The 13,638-nt window shown below is 33.2% G+C and overlaps 1 protein-coding gene across 1 annotated transcript in view; it reads right to left on the reverse strand.

Annotated features, from left to right (window-relative positions):
* LOC111156812 (RALY RNA binding protein like) overlaps positions 1–13,638 on the reverse strand; it is a 686,812-nt gene that overhangs the window by 361,795 nt on the left and 311,379 nt on the right. Inside the window, exon 3 of the mRNA XM_022517892.1 lies at positions 2,680–2,958. Coding sequence (XP_022373600.1) covers positions 2,680–2,935 — 256 coding nt within the window. The 5' untranslated portion in view covers positions 2,936–2,958. The remainder of the gene's footprint in view (positions 1–2,679; positions 2,959–13,638) is intronic.

Here is a 13,638-nt window from a genome sequence, read left to right on the forward strand (position 1 = left end):
TCAAAGAGTAGTGATTTGGTGCCTTCATTTTTTTCCTTGGGTTTTTCTAAGTTAGCCACAAAATTTTTAGTATTGATGTTCTCTTTATCAATTACATTCTTCTCAATAGGAGAGTAATCAACTGAACAGTGGGAGGAAATGGGATTCTGGAAAATTAGCTATAGTTCATTACTAAGTGAAGAATGTGCAACTATTGATTTCAGGGTCATGAGCTGGAGTGCTATGTTGGGTGCAGAGATCACTTAAAAAAATAAAGTTCATTAGTAAGTGAATTGGACTTTTAATTGGCCGTATATTGATAATGAATTTTTTAAAAATAATAATTAAAACATTTCTGCAAGTATGTGTTAGTTTCATAGCAATCAGGATACAGGCAATAAATGGGTATTTCTCTGACATTGGCTAGAATGTGGCCTTGAAATAAGAATTTCAACTTAGAAAAACAAAAGTTGTCAGAAAATTTCCATTTCAAGGTAAATAAGCAGAATGGGGACATTAAGGGAAATAAAAAAAGATCAAATAAAAAACTTATCAATGTCTTTTGGAAAGCTTTACCTTTCTTTAAAATATTAAAAAAATGAATTAGAGAAAGGTAAATAAAAACTATATTCCTATATGTAAGTGATTATTTGTGGGTCTGTAGCAAGCAAACACTTATATAAAAATCCTTTCCCCACCCCCGAAGACTATCACCTCAGACTTCACTCTTATTTTATTGAATTCTATGGCTTCCCAAACATTTTTCATAACTACATTATGTGACTTAATAGTATAATGTCCTTAACACTCTTCTAACTTGGTTTGTCTATGCTTTTAGCTTTTCTTTTTTTTTTTTTTAGCTTATTTCTTTTATATGCCCCTTCATCTTTATATCTGTGGACATAATAGAGATACATCATAAATTATGTAATCCCAGGTACTGATGAAGTCTATGAAAAAAATACATAAAGTACTATAATGAAATGGATAATGTAGGCAAGAGGGCAGAAGACTAGGTAAGCTGGTCAGGAAAAGTCTCTCCGAGGAAGGAAAATTTGAGTACAGCACATAATCAAATAGACAGGAGAAGATCTGCAGCAAAGATCTGTCTTCTGAGCAGAAGGAATAGCAAGTCCAAAGCCTCTGAGGTAAAAACAATCTTGGAACGTTTGAGGCATAGCAAGATGGCCAGGATTACTGACACGGTACACAAAGACAGAGAGAAGGAGATGAACTTGAAGATGTATGAGGTATTCGAGGTGTAGTATAGAATATAAATCTCACCCTGGGTGAAATGGAAAAGCATTTAAAGAGTTTTAAGAACATGTTGATGTCATCGTCACATTTATGTTTTTAAAGGACACTGGTGAGAGTGGAAAGAAGCAGACCAGTTAGGTGGTTACTTCAGCAGCCTAGCTGAGGCATAATGGTGGCCTGGATGAGATGGCTACCGGCAGATCTAAAAGGTGATTGGGTTTGGGATATATCGAAGGCAAGAAACATGATGATGGATTATATTTGAAGCGTAGAGAGAACAGAATAATCAGAGTTGACACCTCAGTTTTTGTTTGAAAAATTGATTAAGTGAGGTTTCCAGTTACTGTGATGGAGAAGCCTGGGGATGAAGGAAAATTGAGGGTGTGAAAAATCAAGGGTTTTGTTCTGGGCATATGATGCTGAGAGAAAATGTTGTATAATTAACTTAAAATACGAATCTGGACAGGAGAAGAGGTATACATTAAGGGATCAGTGATGTCTTAATTATGTTTTTTTCTCTTGTAGAAAAATAGACTAATTTTTATTTTTTTAATCTACAGATTTATTATAAAGTATTTCCTCCTAAGTATTTACATTTTACTTCAGACTATATCCTTTTTTCTCCTTTGGAAAAAAACCTATATATTCCTTCAATATTAGATAAAAATTTGATCATTGCACATGATTGAACAGGCATGACATAAAAGATTCTGGACTAGATAAGAAAGAATGGGTTATATTCCTTTTCCAGTTCTCGATTAACTTCTTTTTTTTTTTTTTTTAAAGATTTTATTTATTCATTTGTCAGAGAGAGGGAGAGAGAGCAAGCACAGGCAGACAGAATGGCAGGCAGAGGCAGAGGGAGAAGCAGGCTCCCTGACGAGCAAGGAGCCCGATGTGGGACTCGATCCCAGGACGCTGGGATCATGACCTGAGCCGAAGGCAGCTGCTTAACCAACTGAGCCACCCAGGCGTCCCTCGATTAACTTCTTATTGCTATTTTCTATCTCTTCTCTTCAAACAATAAAAACAGGAAGTTAGGAAAATATGCTAACCCTCAGAGCAAATGCTAAAAGTATAAAAGGCAGAGTTATCTTTTTGCTTAGCATAGTCTTTCCTGGGAGACAGGTACCGTTTCAAGTCAAATAAAGTAAAATATGATGCATGTTTTTTCATTTGCCTGGACTTCTTAGGCTTGGTGGAGGGAACACCTCCTACAACATGGACTTGATCTCAAGTCTGTAAACTGGCAGAAAAAATAAGAAACATGTAAAACAATACAAAAACATGAAAATAATATAAATTACCAATATGCAAACGCTATACCTGGTTAAATAAGAGACAGATATTATGGTAGTGCTGGCTTTGTCATAGTTAAACTGTATGCAGATACGCGCAAAGACGAGAACACTAATGTGAAAGCCATATGTGAGCACAACTTACCAAGTGGTTGGCCGGCAATGATCCTGGCATTTTCTCCAGCCACTGCCGCTCTTGCGTGTCGCTCACTCATGTACTGTACAAATGCATAACCCTTGTGAACTGAGCATCCAACTATTTTTCCATACTTTGAGAAAATGGCTTCAATGTCAACTTTCTTGACAATGGCTGTATTTAGATTGCCGATGAAAACTCGGGAGTTGATGGACTTGGGGTCATTCTTATTGGTGACATTGCTGGTCTGTGTTTTGCCAGTCATGGTTGGCTCACCTTGTTTTAATCCTTAAACAAACAAACAGAAATAATCAAAAAGAAAAGAATTAGGTTGGATGGATACTACCAATATTTAACATTTTTCAACAGTGTACCAGGGAATCTCAAATCTCTAATTATCGCTGATTTTCTTGAGAAGAAAATTTAGAAATGTAAAAGGTGAACACTGCATTACAAAATGAAGTAAGAAAACACTTATAAACACTTGGCGTATAGTTATAAATGATTCCTGATTTATTTATCCAAAATCCAGCCTCACATAATGACGAAACCTTTTGTAGTTGTTTGTATTTTTAAGTCAATTTCTCAGAAGCAAGTCTGAGGAATAAGTCACCTTATATTGTTGAGCACATGCATTTTTAACTCTACATTTTCCATAAAATATACATATATTGGATCTTTCATTATCGGAAACTTTTTATGAGAAACTAACAATTCTTTCCACTAAATGCTGTAGGAGTGAAAAAAGATTTAAAAATTTAACATAAGAAAAATGTAATTGTGTAAGTAAGGGATTTAACCAGAGTTAATTCTGTACATTTTCTTAATGGAGCCAATATCATATATTGGTTTAAAAAAAAAAGACAACATGTGTAGCTAGTTTTCATCAATGATCAGCAAATTAGTAGACTGGGCATCTGTGTTGAAATTTCTATTCTCAAACTCATTTTTAATTCATTTAACTAACAGCTCCTATGTTGCCCAAGGACTGCCAGTATTTCTAAAAACTGTTTTCTGAGCTTGGCAGAGTATTTAATTGTGCTTAATTAAACTCAATGAAACTTTTATTTCTAAGTACTCTAGCACTTGCAGATTTATTTTTGTAAGGTTTTAAAAATTCATTCATTCATTCGTTTATTCAACAATATTTATTAAGTACCTTTTTTTCTTTCTTCTTTCTTTCTCTTTCTCTTTCCTCCCTCCCTCCTCCTTCCTTCCTTCCTTCCTTCCCTCCTTTTCCTTCCTTTCCCTTCCTTCCTTTCATCCTTCCATTCTTCCCTTCCCCCCCTTCCTCTCTCCCTCCCTCCCTTCCTTCCTTATTTTTTTTTTGTTTTTGGCTAGACATTTTCTTCTAAAGTGACTACCACTTTAAAAAAAACCAATATGGTGAAACTAAAATTTCAACAAGGATACAATCTCTGACATTGATGATCATTGTTAAACATTAGCTTATTAATACATTTTATCAGTTCTATCTATCTATCTATATAGATAGATATACACATACATATCTATATACATATATATACTTTCAAATGAATAATCTCTTTTAAAACCTTATAGCTATAAAAATAATAAATAAATACATCTTTTTAAAAAATAATTTTAAATAATATTTCTAAGTTGAACATTAAAGTGGTAGAAATCTTAAACGCATATAAATTGAATATGTTTGAAAATTTACTGACTAAACCACATACTTCTGAAATCAAGAGCAACCAAATAACATAAAAATGATTCAGATTAGGTTGTTAATGATCACATCTTGGATTATTAAAATTTTACTAAATATTAGATAGTCAAAATTATACATAACCCTTTATAATGAAGTTTGATTTTATAAACATTTAGATATTCCATAGAAAGTAATAGTATGGCATCATTCAAATCAAGGATTATGTTGTTTTCTTGTTTTGTTTTAGTTTAGCTAGACTTAAGTGGTTGCTTTATGAATTATTCAGGGTTAGGGTTAAAGGAAAGGAAAGCTGGTACTTTTGCTTTTAATTTTGCAATTTGAGCTACTGCATATCTCAAGACAAATGCTCTGAGAATCAACTGGATACAGAAAAGTCAAGGTGCACATACGTATTTTAAACAAATGACTAGCTACCTCATATAATTTCATGTATTTTAATCACACTGAAAGGGAAAACTAAAGATCCATTTTGGGGGCTCCAGAATCCATAGTTACCTTTCTTACCACTCCAGGCCAACATCAATAATGCAATTCATAGAAATACTCTTATTTCCTTTTTGCTCTTATGTGATCAATGTTTTTAGAAATATAGTAGAGTTACTTTCAATAATAAACCATGACTATGGTTGATGTTTTATTTCCTAAAGAGGGATGAACTGGTTAAAATGCAAACTCAAGAACTGTTCAAGTGGGTCAGACCCATGGCTGACAGAGCCCAGTGGTCTGTCTTTGATAATGACCCAAGCCAAATTTAAGATGAAGGCACAGCTATCCTAGAATTCCACATGCTCTCTCTGCATCTTTTTAAATATCAACATGCTCTCTCTGACTGCATCATTTTGCTCTATGTAAATGATTCTCAAAGCTGTAACTCCACATTGCCAATTGTGTAATTCTTCTTATTGATTCTTCATCACCTTCCAGTCTGTATGTGTCTACTCTCTCACATAAGATTACTTGCCAGTTTCTATCAGCATTTATAATGACAGAGTTTTGTCACAGTTATACATTAACATTTCAACATTCTGCAAAATTTTCTTAATTAATAGTATAATATTTAGCTTGTACTTCTATATTACATGAATCTTCAATCAGTCGAAGGACTTCACTTTCAGACATGATAGAATAACAGGGGTTTTAATCTTCCTGACTCCAAAAACTAGAAAATCAGGTTAACATAGACGAAACGACTGTTTTCAGACATTAAACCACAGGCATCGCAGAGCCATGACATCTAAGAGAAAAGGAACATATTTCAGGTCATAGAGCTGCAATATGTGTATATGTGTAATGTGTTCGCATACATGTGACTGAAAGCAGAGACAGCTACCTTACTGAGCTGAGGCAATAGAAATCAGAGCTCAGGGAATCTGACGAAGCAGGAAATTGTGAGGCAGATTTCTAGAAAGAAGAGAGTTATTCAGACTACTCCAGTTGTCTTCGGGATCTTTTGAGTCTATGTTGGTTCCTAGAATATGCATGCAAAAGTTCAGCTTCTATGAGGTTGGTTAAAAACTTATTGGAAAGCTGTCAGTTACCAGACCCATAAAAGGCTGAGAATAATTCAAGTTCCTACCAGCAATAGTAGAGTGTCCAAACCAGCCCCCTGGAGCATTATGTTCAGACACCAGATAAATGATCCCTACAGTAAAAGGTACTCTGGGACTATTCTAAAAAAACTTAAAAACAAGTCTGAAGATGACTGAACTAAACCAAAAACAATCCAAAGGTCTACCAGAGCAAAGCACAATACTTATTTTAAGAAATAAAACTCAGACAACACAAAATACAAAATCTTTAGCATCCAAGAAAAAATTCCTAGAGATCCCATGAATTGAAAAGTGTGACCCATAACCAGGAGAAAAATTAATGATATAAAAAAAGAACCAAAGGAATGTCTACACTCTTAATCTCAGGAAACAAACTGAGGGTTACTGGGGGGGGTTGTGTGTGTGGGAGGGATAGGGTGTTTGGGTTATGAACATTGGGGAGGGTATGTGCTATGGCAAGTGCTGTGAATTGTGTAAGACATCTGATGATTCACAGACCTGGGACCCTGAAGCAAATAATACATTATATGTTAACAAAGGAACATCTACAGATGAAAACTAAATCTAAAATTAAAAATATATACTTAATGGATATTATAGGTGGTAAGACTCTGCAGAAAAACAGATTTGTGAATTTGAAGTTATGGAAATAGTGAATATCCAAGATGTATTATAGAGATAAAACGCTAAGAAAAAAAGCTGAGCAGAGAGCCTCAGTAAGTTAAATGATAGTACCGAGCTATTTAATATACATACACCTGGAGTCCCACAGGGGTAAAAATACTCAAAAGAACAATAGTCAAATATCTCCCAAATTTGATGAAAATTATATCATTCCACAGATCCAAGAATCTCACTGAATTCTAATCAGAATAAACAAAACGACAGACCGATCATAATCAAATTGCTGAAAACCACTGATAAAAAGAAAAATCAAGGAGCTCTGAGGTACTGAAAAAATGCTTACATTGTAAGAATAGTCAAGGAGATGTTATAGCTACAAAGCAAACGACAAGAGAAAAATGAATATTTTGGTGAAAATGCAACTAATCTTAGAACTTGTCTCTTTGTTATTAAGCTAGAAGTTTGAATGGAGCTAGTGTTAAGTGTTTATGAAGGCTGCTGTATAATAAACTATAAACCACTGAAGCCCCACAGAATTTTCTATAAAGATGGACATATTCCATACCTACACTATCCAAAATGGTAGTCAATAACCCATGTGACTTTTGAGTTCTTAATTCTTGCCACTATGAGTGAAGTACTGTATTTTTAATTTTATCTATTTAAAATTAAAGCAATATTTTAATGCATTTTTGTACCCAAAAAGGCTAAACAGGACTCTTGTCTTTTAAAAATATATTTACTGTATAACTCAAAAACTATTTGTTTATTTGTGTATTACAGAATATGTTTTTGGTCCCAGAAACTTACAAAAGATATGATGATATTAGATATATTTCAGAAGAAGAATAATTAAAAATTTAAACAGTTGCCATATGAAGACTAATGTCAGAGTACTGTGGAAAGACCTAAGATGTCCTTCAACAGACAAACGGATAAAGAAGATGTGGTCCACACACACAATGGAATATTACTCAGCTACCAGAAAGGATGATTACTGAACTTTTGCATCAGCAAGGATGGGACTGGAGGAGATTATGCTAAGTGAAATAAGTCAAACAGAGAAAGTCCATTATCATATAGTTTCACTTATTTGTGGAACATAAGGAATAGCATGGAGGACATTAGGAGAAGGAAGGGAAAAATGAAGGGAGAGAAATTGAAGTGGGAGATGAACTACGAGAAACTATGGACTCTGGGAATCAAACCAAAGGTTTCAGAGGGGAGGTGGGTGGGGGGATGGGTGAGCGGGGTGGTGGGTATTAAAGAGGGCGCGAACTGCATAAAGCACTGGGTGCTGTATGCAAACAATGAATCTTGGAACACTATATCAAAACTAGTGATGTACTGTATGGTAACTAACATGATATTAAAAAAAAAAAGAGTATGGTTTTCATTCTGAAAATATCACACCAAGATTGTAAATACTCTATAAAAATAGAAAGAATGTGTATAGAATAGTTAAAGATCTGTCTTTGCAGATTTCTAGCTTTGAATCTAAGAAGGACACATTAATTATTAAAGACAACATTAAAATTTACTATAGAGAAAACATTTTTGGAGTAGAAAAGATTAATACAGCAGTAAATTCTACTCTTCTCTTGATTTCATGGTCCTGAATTTCCAAACTTAGATTTATTTAGACAATACTGAACACAGAATGAACTACAAAAATAACAACAAGAAATACCCTAGTATTCAAGAAAGTCATTCAACAATACTAGTACATGTTATATTCAAAAACCTGGGAAAAGATGAAAAAGATACAAAAATGATTAAGAAAAGAATATCATGCCCTAAACATTATAATCTGTTAAAGTCTAGAGTTAGTACTCAAAGAAGTCTTATAATATATGTTAAAACCTTGGAAATGCTGCAAGATTTCCAAACTAGTGATATCTGAAAAGAAAGAGCTCATATCCAATTGGGAAGACCAGAGAAAACTTCTTGAATCAGAAAATATCTGGTTTTATCATTAAAGAATATTACAAAAATTCAATGAGCATCTAGTTAGTTTCTTAACATGCACAAAAGGACAGTCATTTTCCAAATACTTTTAACTCATCTAAATGTACTTGAATATTTTTTTACATTTAAAAAAGTTGGCATAAAATTTCTTAGATGTGTAATTATAGAAAAGGAAAAAGTTGAACCAAAATAAACAAATTTATTTAGTCATCTTTTCTTGGACAAAATAAACCAAAAGAATGTTCCCCCCAAAGTCTGAATTTATTCTTCAGAAAACCATCCACAATTTAGGAAGACTTAACAAATCTACCAGGGCAGTGACAGACAGTTCTTCAGTAGAAATCATAAAAACTATTCATAAAAACTATTTTGTGAAAAACCTTCAGATGTTCATTTGCCATGAGAAAATCAAGTATATGTGGTGATATCTCTATCACTCATAAACATCATTATTATAATGACTACACAATTCTTAAATTGCAAACCACTTCCTACCATAAGCCAAAGGTAGCTTTTTCAAAGTAAATATTTTACAGAATGTGTACACACAAAAGGAAATATACACATATGAAGGGAAAAAAAGTAATTCTAACCTGAAGATATTTACTGTTAAAATTTTGTTGTATTTTCTTTGCCATTGCTTTCCAGTACTTAGAAGAAAAAGAGTTATAAATTAGAAAAAAAGTCATCATAATCTATATACCCAGTGCCACTGCTTATTACTTCAGTACTCATTTTATTATGCTATTATAAACCATCTTATTGGATATAACTTACACAATCACATACTAACAAGCTGTACCATGATTTTCTTCATTCTCTTGATGAGCATTTAGCTTGTTTCCAATTTTTTTCAGATCACAAAAGTATCTCAGATGAACAATGACAAATTTAGTGAGGATAAATTCCAAATGCTAAAATTCTTTGTCAAACAGGAAAGAAAAAAACCTCTACTTTAGTTATCAATCCTCAGATATTTTCTAGAAAGTTTAAACACCTTTTCACTTCCATCTGTATTGGCTGTTTTAAGACACTCAAAGTATTTTTGATGTCTTCCATCACCTCCCTAAATACCATATTCAAAATATTTTCTGATTCATTACGTTGAGCAGGAAGAATGGGCAAACAGACCATAAACTCAATAAGAGAGGAATATTCTGATCTCTGAAATGAAGTAAATGAAGTTTATGACCTTAGCTAGACTGGCACTAGTAACAGACACAGCACAATTCTCTTGTACTCAGAAAAAAGTAAATTAGTGTTTGGAACTTCCTAGGCATATCACCAAAGTCATTATTATTTAAAAAAATAAAAATTATTCTGATTTCCTTCGTTAAATGCACACTTATTAAGTCTACATATTATATTTTAATATATTAATGTTACATAGTATGTGTTCAATGTTTATTAAAAATTTAACTGTTGATTATAAAGAAATTAAAAACACTATTAAAATATTTGAACTTTCAGCAGTCCTTCTATCTCAATATTGCAATTTGGTTAGTACAATTATGAATAACATTCAGAGCAGAAGTGAAATTTCCTACTCATTAAGTTTTGCAAACATATTAATTAGAGTCACATCAACGTATTTTTTATAAAATTTTTTTTAAACTATGTACCTCAGACAATGACTGCAATATTTTGGCAATAGCACACTATAAGAACCAAGAAATCCAGTTGCCATTTTCCTTTTTAACTACAGTTTGTGTGTAAAAAGATTAAAGATATAAAATATTTTGCTTTTAATAAGGACTTGCTGGTAATAAAGGTGATATGATAAATTTCATAGAAAATTAATATATTTTAGGAAGAAAAATGGTTTAAAATGCCACTTACTGGGATATAGAAAGATTTTTAAAATTAGGCAAATGATAGTATTGCATTCCACATTAAGGGCAGAACATAAAAATTTAATGAAATTATCGTAAACAATAGAAAAAATAAAATTATTATAAAAATAAAAAAGGCATTAATTAATTAATTAGCAAACAATGTTAGCTAAAATATCTTAATAGCAGTGATTATCTTTGAATAGAACCACTAACTACAAAGAAATAAGTGTTTTTAACCTGGAGATTAAGATTAAGTAGTTGACAGGAGAGCAAAAACTACTAAATAAACACATATAGGTATAAATAATGTAATAACTGTAGTTATAAAAAGGTAATCATTCTGCATTGGTTATTCTAACTATAAATTGGAAATCAATGGATATTAGTGAGTCAACATTTCAAACATAATTAAGAACTTGAAATATTAATCAACTTCTGTGTGACACTGAATTAAAATTATTTTGGGAAATATAAATTAATAAATGAGTCAAATTTTGTAAACAAGGAGTAATGATTAAGTGTTAAGCCATCTCTCATGAAGCATTTAAAAAGGTGTGGAAGATCCAACCATATTTGGCAGAGGGTTATTATGGTCTAAAGAAACCATCACCTTGGTTCATGAGAGAGAGGTCAGACACAACCCTGTGTAAATCATGACCAATCTGAAAGAACACTGGTTAGGTCAGGCCTATGATCAAGAATAAAGTAAAAAACAGATAATCAGTACAATTCCTTTTTTTCTTCATGCATTAGTGAACTTGGGCTGCTATAATAAAATACCAGAGCCTGGGTAGTTTAAACAGCAGACATTTATTTTTCACACTTCTAAAGGCTAAAAGTTCAAAATCAAAGTGCAAACTGATTCAGTTCTTGGTAGGAGATTTCCTCCTCCTCACTATGTCTTCACATAGTAGAGAGAAAAGCTCTGGCCTCTTTTTCTCTTCTTAAAAGGATACTGACCCCATCAGGAGATACCTGATGACCCCACCTAAACCGAATTACTCCCCTAAAATCCTGTCTTCACATTATGGGTTTATTATGGGTTTGGGGTTCAACATATGAATTTAGAGGGGACATAATTTAGTCCTTAGAAGTTCACATCACCCAAGGATAAAAACTTACTTGTGTTTGGAGTTTTCAGGAAATGAAATAAACTTCCTATGAAGCATTAGAGAAATTGTGACTGGTGTTACATCTGTTATATCAGGGATCATGTAAGCATTGTCTATTTGATCACCAAATTCAATGTATAGGATTCCACTGTGATTTTTACAAGTAAGGAACATTATCAACTTTAAATTAAAAAAAAAAGATTCAAAGAGATAAAACCATATGGTGATTTAATTCAAAAGTATTCACTTCATGGAGTTATCCTGAAGTATACTCATGTTCTCTAGAATATGAAAAAATTGGTATCAATCTAGGAAATTTATTGCATATGATGTTCTCAAAAGCTTTCTCCTCTGCAAAATAGATGCTTCAGTCACACAAGTTGTCTAAGAGCAAGACTGTAATGCTATTTCCAAGAAAACTCCATTGGTTAACATGACCTAGGCAGAAGACTGTTTTGAGTTATACAGAGAAGTTGAATCAAGAATAATTAGGCACTTTCTACTACTTGACTAGGGAAAAGAAGTCAATCAGGGATAGTGGTTTTGTGATATAAGGCATATACAGCACTAACTGCTATCTGAACCATTATTTGGCAGAAGACTGTGAACCATGAGGTAGTTACCTTGGTTTCTGACTGGTCAACCACATCCATGCAGAAGCCAAGACCAATGTGACAAGACCCCTTAGTGCTCTGGGACCATGCAGTCAGAAAAGTACAAAACAAGTAATCGGTGTCCTTTCATTCTGTGTCACATAACCTTTCTTTTTTAATGCCTGTTATAAACATTGCTAAAACAGTTGCTATTTAAGAGATTTTGAATTTTCAAAGATGGTCTACAAATCATTAAAACTATTTCAAAAGTAGTTATGCAAAAGTTATTTTATATTTAACAAGCATTTAGTACTTAGTACTTATATAACTTCCATTGGTTTAAGGGTTTATTAAATATTCACTCATTTAGAATAGTTAGGAGAGGGTTCTACCTCTTCCCTTCATTTCCTCTGGGATCTGGAGTATTTCCAGAAAAGTGTTTCAACTTACCTGAGGAAGACACCAATTTGGGTTTAATATTGAGAAGCCTCATCACCACTGTAACCATACAGGTTATGCAGAAAGGAATAGCCACAAACTGCTAAGATTTAGTCTGTGATTTATATTAAGAATTATATTAAGGATGCTAGGTAACACCTTATCTTAAGAATGCCCAGAGATGATTCTGGTAAATTTTTCCTCAGAATTTGTTAGCTCCACCAATTTACTGGCTCCAATTAGAGTTTCCCTGAAATAATATAAAACAGAGCAGAATGCATTCAACTTTGTATTCAGCTTCTTCTGCAAGTCACACGGTAATGAATGCTATGGTATAGTTCACCTTAATACAATTTAAAAATGTAAATATGGACATTCAAAGCAAAAGCATCAGAATATTCACTTCTAATTGATGCATTACATGAGGCCGGCAATGGAGAAATAGAAGATTGTTCTTGTGTATTCACTAGGATAAAACTATGCTCTGTTCCCCATATTCCTCCACTGAATAAAACATCTTTCTCCATTTTTAAACTCTCAGGTCACTTAAAGCTAAATTGCAGGAGATAAACACTGTCATGCCCACAGGAGAAATTCACTCACTCCTAGTTAACAGGTCCTTTCCACTCTTGTTCTCTTTGTTCAAACTGTCAATCACGACAGTTCCCCCAGGAGTTAAATTCGGACCACTAAGTGATTTCATGTAGGCTACTAAACTGCCCGCAGAGATGAACAACTTTCAATCATTATTGATGTGGCTTTGGAAGGTCAGTCCTAGAGTAAAAGGTTTTAAATCCCACAACCAACCCTCTGGCATTTCTGTGCTCTCCTGAAATATAAATAAATGCCCTATAGTAGGTGCAACGGTGAATTGCCCTTCACGAAATTGAATATTTGGGTTGTATTAAGTAGCAATAAAAATGATATAGTGAAAATGCCTACTGTATGTTTAGATCAGATAAAGTTCCTGTTTACAAATTCCTTAAACTCAGCACCTCTGAATGCAGATACAGCGTTATAAATGACAGCATCTAGCCATCCAGGTATTGCAAATAACTGATTTAGAGCATAATTTCTCTTTGGTGGAACAAATACTGTCCCCATTGTTGCAACAGCCTATGACGGGACACAAAATGTTCCAATTATTCCCTA

The sequence above is a fragment of the Enhydra lutris genome, unplaced genomic scaffold, assembly GCF_002288905.1.
Source record: "Enhydra lutris kenyoni isolate GAN:26980312 unplaced genomic scaffold, ASM228890v2 scaffoldscaffold49, whole genome shotgun sequence".
Lineage (NCBI taxonomy): Eukaryota > Metazoa > Chordata > Mammalia > Carnivora > Mustelidae > Enhydra > Enhydra lutris.